Consider the following 8,993-nt stretch of genomic DNA (forward strand, 5'->3'; position numbering starts at 1 on the left):
ATGGCATTCCTTTCCTCCATTGTATCAACCGAACCACACAGCTTGGTGTCATCAGCAAACTTGCTGAGGGCACACTCAATCCCACTGTCCATGTCACTGACAAAGATGTTGAACAAGACCTGTCCCAACACTGATCCCTGAACCTCTTGTTCCTGTTCTCCAGCTGGACATTGAGCCATTGACCATAACTCTTTGCATGCAGCCATCCAGCCAGTTCTTTATCCACCAAGTGATCCACCTATCAAATTGATGTCTCTTTAAAATGCAGTTTGCTTCCAGTGAGTCATAAGGGTTCAATACTGATCATATTCTACCAGAAGACACTACAGCTGAGGAACAGTGTTATGCTACAGCTGCCTCAGTCAGATTTAAGATCTCTCTCCTTGGAATTCAGTTGCAATGGTAAGCAGCTGTTATCCTACCTGAAAGAGAACAGGGAATGAGAGATCCCTCTCACTTCCAAAACATGAAAATACTAAACAGCCTTGCAACCATTTTATTCATTTAAGTCAAAGTAACTACTGGAGTTTACCTCACTGTGACACCTTGAGGTACCCCCAATTTAAGGGTTGCTGGCCTCGAGCTTACCCTTCAGAGCACTGCAAACATGCAGGAGGAGAAGTGATTTGTCTTGCCGTGCTTTATTGAGTCTCTCTTGTTGTTAAAGAAAAATAACCTTCGTAGATCATGGAATGACTTCCTACTACAGATGTATTCAGTTTGATAGCATGTGGGCTTTATCTGCAGTGTTGATGTGTGCAGGACCATGGAAGGTCCTGCACAGCATTTCTCACTGTTCTAAGTCAACACACTGTGTGCTGTATAAGCCCTTTGTGGCGGTCTTTTAAGATTAAAAGAAATAACAAAACAGAGCTGAAAGTCTGCTCGAATCAAAGACAAGAGGTAAAAAACTGTGTTCCTTCACTTTCTGAAACATGGCAGATGAAGCCCTAAACGTAAAGCTCCTACAGTGTGCACCAATAGGTATTGCCAGCACCAGAAAGGACTCTTCTGAGTCCTGCAACTGCACATGTCCCACCTTGTGTAAGTCAGTACCAAGCACGAGAACCTACATAGGTGCTTGTAGGCAGGCTTGGAGGGAAAGGGAGCTACAGCCTTTCAACCCTTCCCCACCACACCAGCCATTCCACACTCAGGCTCATGCTGGTCTTATGGTGTGGTCAGTGTTTCCAGAATGTTAAACATCCCAAAATGAAATTTGAATGAGAAAATGGCAAGTGTGTGATCTTATGTTTGTATAAGATTGTTGTCTGAGAGCCAGGTCCCAATCCCAAGACTAATGCAGAGCCCAGAACAGCAAAGCTTTCAGACATGGAGGCAATTTGCCAGATTTCTAAGGAAGATGTTAACTGCTCTCTGTAGGGAAACAAGACAACAGAAGTTGTTCAAACCTCTTTGCTATGCACTGTCAATGAACTGAGTATATTCAGTGGGAGAAGAACTGCATAATCACAGTGCCAGCTACAGAGTCCCCACAAAACAGGCACAGCCCCATACACATCACTGCTAAGAGTACTACTGAGCAGCAGATAAGATTCATGAGGTTGTCATATCCTACACTCAGTTTATTTCGTTATTTCAACCATGTGCATGAATACCTTGTCTTCCTAGGGCTACTGCTGCAAGAAACAGTGCTCTAAGTTACTATCTGACCTCCTTGTATATATATATATATATTATATATATATCTGTATATATATATTACTAATCTGAAGTGCCACAAAAGCTTTGCTTTTCTTGAAAAATAACAAGAAAAAGAAGGCACACACTTCATTGGAGAAGCAGCATCTGTGAAACCTCCAAGTCCATTCACAACTTACATAAGTGATGGCAATTAATAAGGGTCCAATAGTTTTGTTTTTCAGTTAATGAGAAGATTGTTTGGCACATGTTCCACGACATTGATTACTATGTGCCCCACTGTTAATTATATTTAGTAAGAGGCATGATGAGAAATGAGGAGCAGACTAAAGCTAGTTCTGTTTGGGTTTAGACAGTTCACTGGTTTTCTTCAGCTAAAAAAATGGATGCTCAAAGCTTCCTACCATTTCATCATCTTCCTGTAAATTAAGCAGCCAGAAAAAGATATCAAATTCATTACTGTACAAAGTTATGAGATAGTTTTGATTTTCAAAGTAGTTTAAAGGAGTGTCTAAATGACCTTGTCCCACTTGATCATCGAATTCCTTTCTCCCTGAGGCTCATCTCTTGTCAATACATTATCAGTGCATAGACGATGGTAAAAACATGCTGTACAGCACCAGACTGGAGAGGACAACACGACTGACCAGCTGTACAACACTGCTCACAATGTTATTTGCTTTTATTACAAATAAGCAAAATGGTCAAGCAACACATCACCTTTCCATCTTCATCTTTACCTTGAATGAGTTCTACTTCAACCTCAGGTGGTGGGTTTAAAGTTGGTACCTAGAAATACTGTGTGGTGGTTTTATTATGTTTAACGTTTCTCACTTGTACAACACAGCCCACTCCTGCAAGAATATGTTTCTCAGCAGGCAGTTCTGGGATTCTCAGACTGCACACGGTGCACAGCGGCAAAGATCACAGACCCAGCACGCTTCCACACATCTGCTTTCCTCCCAGCTCTGTTTCGCATTTCCTGAGCATCAGACTGTAAAAACCACTTACAGGAACTTGTAAACATTCCCTCTGTAGTGAAGTTGTGAACATATAAGGAAAAAATCAAAGAAACCCCAACAAGAAGCATGATAACCTGTATCATTGTCAGAGACCTGAGCTACAGTTACAAACACAATAAAACTGCTCTGAGTAAGATAGAAGTAACAGATGGAAAGGATAGCACTTGTAGCTGTAACACACTTCAGGCTTAACACAGTGTAAGAAACTTGACAAGTCTAGCCATTCACTTGACTGTGTCATTAGGAGAACCACATACGGTACACAAGCTGTTGTAGTATTGAGGCTTTACATCAACCATACACCAACTCCTAGGATTCCAAATTCACATAGTCTTTGGGTTTTGTTTGTTATAAGCTCATTGACATTTCTTTTGCAAACTCTTCTTTTCCTTCCTGTGCACCACTTTGCCAATGCTGTATCTGACCTCCAGTATTGTTCCAGTCGCAGAAGGGTGTCCAAGCACCATGGGCTGTCTCTGAAGACCTTTAAGCGACCACTCCCAGGGCAGTGGCACCTCTCCCTGACCAAGTGATGGAGGACCACGTTAAAAATAACAGGCCCTCTGGTAACTCCCCCTGCGATAAAACTGGCTGTCTGTTGTGCTGTGCCCCCTTCTTCAACAAACTTTAGCTGCTTGTTAATTCATGAGAAAATTCTCCTGGTCCTACAAACCTGCTGTGACAAGAATTCTTACGAGACAACAAAACTGAAGCACGTTTTCACCTGCTGCTCTGAAGTCAGGAGGCGGAATATCAGCAGGTGGGACCGGAGAAGAGCCGGCACATCCCCACACCACCCAGCCCAGCCTGGGGGCAGCTCCCGCAGCCGCCGCGGCTCCCCCCATCTCACCGCTGCCGCACCTCCTCGGGTGACAAGCGTTACGGCCATGCCCGCTCAGCGTCCCCCCTCCAGGGGGGGATGCTCCATCCCCACCAGCCTTAACCCAAGGGAGATGCGGCCCCATCCCCGCCACCAGGCTCGGCCAGTCTGGTTCCTCTACCTCTTTCGCCGCCGCCGCCGCCACCGCGGTGCACCTTGACGAGCACCTCCGCCCGGCCTCCGGCTCGCAGCTCCCGCCGCAGGTAGAGCCGCCCTGACGTCCTGTCGACCGCCACGGGAGTTGCGCCGGGCGAAGCCAGCTCGAACCAGCCGCCCGCTGCCCGGTCGCCGCTCCGCGGGACTGTGAAGACGGTGTCACCCACCCGAGCCCCGGGGGGCAGCCGGGCCGTGTAGCGCCGAGAGCCGGGTCCCTGCGGCCGCTCGGGCAGCGGCAGCGAACGCGCCCACCGCCGCTTCGAGCCGCCGCCGCTCTCCGCCCGCCGGCCGCGCACGGCGAGGCGCAGGCACCGCGCAGGGCTGCGTAGAGGCCGCGGCCGGCCGTGGTCGTGAGCAGCGACGCAGAGGCGCAGGCGGCGCAGCCCCAGCAGCGAGCCCACGGTCAGCACCTGCCCGCTGCGGGGCACCACGAAGAGCAGGCGGCTGCCGGCGCCCGGCGGCCAGGGCCCGTACGTGAGACGCGCGTTGGCGCCCTCGTCGCCGTCGGAGGCGCGGAGCCGAGCCACCTCCGTGCCCAGCGGGGCCAGCTCCTCCACCTCCCGCGGCCGCGCCGGGGTCAGGCGCGGCCGGTGGTCGTTGCGGTCCAAGATCCGGACCCGAAGCAGCGCCTGCCGCGGGCACCGTCCCGCCCGCCGCCGCAGCCGGAGCCCGTACTCGGGCTGCGCCTCCCGGTCCAGGCGCTCGGCCGTGCGGAGCAGCAGCAGCCCCCGCCCGCCGCCCGCCCGCCGCTGCAGGAAGAAGCGGGAGGCTCCGCCGCCCTCCAGCGCCCACTCCCCGGCGGGCTCCCCGGGGCCCAGCAGCTGCCGCAGCGGCACCCGCAAGCCCCGCACCGGCGTCCCCGCCGGGCTGTTCTCGGGCACCTGCCCGGAGAAGCGGAGCAGCCGGGGAGCGCCGCCGCGCCCCGGCCCCGCCGCCCAGCACAGCAGCGGCAGCACCAGCACCAGCAGCCGTAGGACCGGGAGCCGCCCGCAGCCGCCCCGGACCATCCCGCCGAGCAGCGCGAAGCTGTGCGGAGAGGAGCACCCCACGGAGCGCACTGATCCGCGATCCCGCCGCACACACGTGTGAACCCGTCCCGCCCCATGGCCGGCAGAGCCATAGGCGGGGACAGGGAGGGACCGCCTAGCTCGTGGCGACGTGGGCGGCAATCCCGGGGAAAGCCCATCTGCTCCATTTCAGAGTTTGCCTTTCGTGTTTATTGGGACTGGCGCTGTTCAACACCTTTGTCAGCGACACGGGCAGTGGGATTGAGTGTGCCCTGAGCACGTTTGCCGATGACACCAAGCTGTGTGGATCGGTTGGTACGCTGGAGGAAAGGAATGCCATCCAGAGGGATCATGACAGGTTGGAGAGGTGGGCCAACGCCAGCCTCATGAAGTACAACAATGCAAAGTGCAAGGTCCTGCATGTGGGTCGGGGCAATCCCAAGCACAAACACAGGCTGGGTGGAGAAGGACATTGATGTGTTGGCTGGGGAGAAGCTCAGCATGAGCCAGTAGCACGTGCTTGCAGCTTAGAAAGCCAACTGTATCCTCCCAGTCAAAACGAGAGTGGCCAACAGTGGTTCTCCCACTCTGCTTTGTTCTGGTGAGAACCCATCTGCAGTACTGCATCCAGCTCTGGGGCATAAACACAAAGAGGAACATGGACCTGCTTGAGCAGGTCCAGAGGAAGACTATGAAGAAGGCTGGAGCACCCTTCCTGTGCAGACAGGCTGAGAGAGTTGGCCTTGTTCGGCCTGCAGAAGAGAAAGCTCCAGGGAGACCTTTGAGCAGCCTTCCACTGTGTAAAGAGGCTGACAAGAAATTTGGAGAGCTACCTTTTACAAAGACAGAGAGTGACAGGACAAGGGGGAATAGCTTTAACTGGAAGTGGATAGATTTAAAGTAGATTTAAATTAGACATTAGGAAGATGTTCTTTACTATGAGGGTGGTGAGGCAGTGGAACAGGGTGCCCAGGGAAGCTGTGGCTGCCCCATCCCTGGCAGTGTTCAAGGCCAGGTTGGATGGGGCTTGGAGCAACCTGCTCTAGTGAAGGTGCCTGTGCCTGTGGCAGGGGGTTGGAACTGGAGAAGCTTCAAGGTCACTTCCAACTCAAACCATCCTGTGATTCTATGATTCCCTGCTGCCCAGACACCCCCTTCTGCTCTCCTGCAAGAGAGGTGGCCACAGGAGCCGGAGCTGTGCACCCTGGTATGGGGGACTCCACAGACAGAGGCAACCTCCTGCTCTCCTGAGCACGGATGAAAGCCCCCAGCCAAGCTACAAGAGCAACCAGTAGTTGAAACAACAGAAAAGCCACTATTGCAGAAAGCAGAGAGAGCCTTGGGATACTTGAATCATGAAGAAATAGTTGTAACCCAGCAGATACATTTTTCTGGTGGGAACGGGCTTGTCATTGAAGCATGGCCTCTCTGGAGCACAGACACAGGCTCCTGCTCCTTCAGGGAAGATGCAGTTTTGGCAGAAGAGGGAAGAACAAAACGTCCCAACATACAACATGAAATAGCACCATCACATTTAAAACTGCAGTCTTTGGGTGAAATTGTTTTGAAATAGTGTGTGCTGTTCTTGACAGCAATACTGAAATGGCCCTTCTGAAATGGGCAAACACATCAGACCTGCTAAACATGCATAAAACAGCCTGGGCACTGGTTATACCCTGATCTATGGAAGCATGAATCCAAGCCAGAGCACCCCAGTACCAAACCCTCCCCACTACTTGTCAAACCGAACAGTACTCATTTTCTCATCACTCCAAGCAAAAGTCCCACCAGGCTTCCATTCCTCCTGGTAAACTAGAACACCACCATCCACAGCATAGGAAGAGCCTTCTGCTGAGCCTCTGCATCCAGCTGGTCAAACGGGGTATTTGTCCACTAAAACCCCTTCTTTTGCTGTTTTGGACACAGGTTTGCTAGTTTTTCTGGAATGGTGTTAGGCAGGTGGGGTGTTTGTTGCCAGCTGTGTAAGTGCACTAGGAACATACCTTGGCTGGAAGTGAAGCTTGGTTGAAGACAGCCAGAAACCATTTCAATCAGCTTTAGACAAGCATTACAGGCAACTGTCAAAGGCAACGACCAGCCACTAGATCTGCATCTCTGCTCCTGGAGGGATCACAAGGAGAAGGAATTGCTGGGAGGTCACATTGCAATTACAAGCTGCCAGCCTTTCTTTTTACCCATTAGTTTTTAAGGAATCATTTACCGGTAATGGCAGTAAAGTAACCATCAGGATCCATCTATGGTCCACACCAAAGCTTGGTAGCAAGCTTCTGAGTGTGTTATCTTTACTCTTCGTGCCCTACATAAAAATAAAATGCAATTCCCTGCCTCACAAAGGTACTCTGAAGCTCAGTAACTCACATGGAATGAGCCAGCCCCACCACCCAAACGGAAATTCAGTTTAGAATCACAGGATCATAGAACGGTTTGGGTTGGCATCCAAACCACTCAGATCATCCAGTTCTAGGATTAGTTTGCTTGTTTAGAGTTTGTGTAAGGCCTGAGGACACAACACATTGCAGGAGAGGGTAGGTTGTGCTGTGTCTTGCTACTGATCAAAACTTGTCTTAAAACAGGACAGGCTGAGGGAGTTGGGCTTGATCAGACTGGAGAAGGCTCCAGGAAGACCTTAGAGCAGCTCCAGTGTCTAAAGGGGGCCTATAAAAAATCTGGAGAGGGACATTTTATAAGAGCAAGTAGTGAGAGGCCAAAGAGAATGGCTTTAAACTGAAGGAGATTTAGATTAGATATTAAGAGAAAATTCTTCCCTGTGAGGGTGGTGAGGCACTGGAATGGGTTGCCCAGAGAAGCAGTGTTCAAGGCCAGGCTGGATGGCACTTGGAGTATCTGTGACCATGGCAGGGGGGTTGGAACTGGATGAGCTTTAAGGTTCCTTCCAACCCAAACCTTTCTGTGATTCTATCATTCTCCAGCAAACCTTATCTGGTGAACTGACGACTGTGAATGGCAACCACTAAATCTAAGAATTACTATTCTGAGGACAAACTACCAGCAAGCCTGGCAGCCTTCCTCAGCACCTCTCCTGCAGCTGCGACAAGCCCCTAGAATACAACCAGCAGTTCAGACTACTGACTGGATTATCATAAAGTGGGCCAATTGGGAGGAGAAAAAAAAGCAGCAGCATTTATGCAGGTGTCAATAATGCAGAAATAGGTGCGAAGTACTGTTATTGCTTCTGACATAAGTTGGCATGAGGATACAAAAACAAGGCTTGAGTTTACTGTACCTTTCTAAAACTGGATAAACAGGTGGATCACTTCTGCAGCAGTGATGTCTATCATTGTTCAGCTAAAGTTAGATCAACCAAGGAAACTGTGCTCTTTCCAGCACCCAGCCTTCACTCCGGCGAGACCACAGCTTCCTGCTCTGGGTCTCACAGACAGCACAAGACGATGCAGTCGAGAAGGCAGCTGCATTCTTGCTCTTCCTTGCTCAGCTTTCTTCAGAAGAAAGAATGGCTTTGGGCATCCTCATCTTTCAGTCCCAACCATTCTATGATTCTCTGATCTTACAGGATCTGCTAGTATTTATTGCAACAGTGTAAAAAGTCCATTTTACTGTAGTTTTGGCCTTGCTATAACCAGTCAGTACAGTACCATCAGAAGTCATGGATTACCAGCAGACATTACAGTTGTATCTTTGAAACAGGAAGAAACTCCAAGGCATTGTAAAGGTTGCTCAGAACTCTTGAAATTAAATGTATATTCTGCTGGTGTGTTCTAGCCTACTGAATAGACCTGTGATACTCTAGATTGTGTATTCTCTATGTGCAATTTAATTCATGATGAAATGCATCTCATCTGATTACTATTAAAAAAAGTCTACCACAGTAAGCATGTATGTAAGCAATCTGAAAGCATAAAGGAGTTGAAGTGTGCTGGTCTGGGTCACAGCAAAACTTGGAAAATCTGGGAAACTATGTCCTGGAAACAGATCACAGAGCTATGATTTAGGGGAGAAATCCCCCAAAACAACAGTAATTTTACCTGACACCTTCAATCACTGATCATAATCAGAATATATATTTCATGCAGAGATACATACAGACATAAAATACACATTTTTTATACACACCTATTTATATCCAAATATAAATTTGGATATATTTATTTCTATTTATATCCAAATATAAATATAAAAATTCTATTTCATATAATAGGATAGTCTGTATTTCACAGCTGGTAACCATGGTCTCAGTTTTGGATAAAGGCATGGAAGAGCACACAA

At 49.5% G+C, this 8,993-nt stretch overlaps 1 protein-coding gene across 1 annotated transcript in view; it reads right to left on the reverse strand.

The window, feature by feature from the left end:
• LOC101873525 (neural-cadherin-like) overlaps nt 1-4,727 on the reverse strand; it is a 52,869-nt gene extending 48,142 nt beyond the window's left edge. Inside the window, exon 1 of the mRNA XM_034060693.1 lies at nt 3,698-4,727. Within this exon, the coding sequence (XP_033916584.1) occupies nt 3,698-4,727 (1,030 nt within the window). The remainder of the gene's footprint in view (nt 1-3,697) is intronic.
• Nucleotides 4,728-8,993: the final 4,266 nt, after the last annotated feature.

Source organism: Melopsittacus undulatus, chromosome 1, assembly GCF_012275295.1.
Source record: "Melopsittacus undulatus isolate bMelUnd1 chromosome 1, bMelUnd1.mat.Z, whole genome shotgun sequence".
NCBI classification, from domain to species: domain Eukaryota; kingdom Metazoa; phylum Chordata; class Aves; order Psittaciformes; family Psittaculidae; genus Melopsittacus; species Melopsittacus undulatus.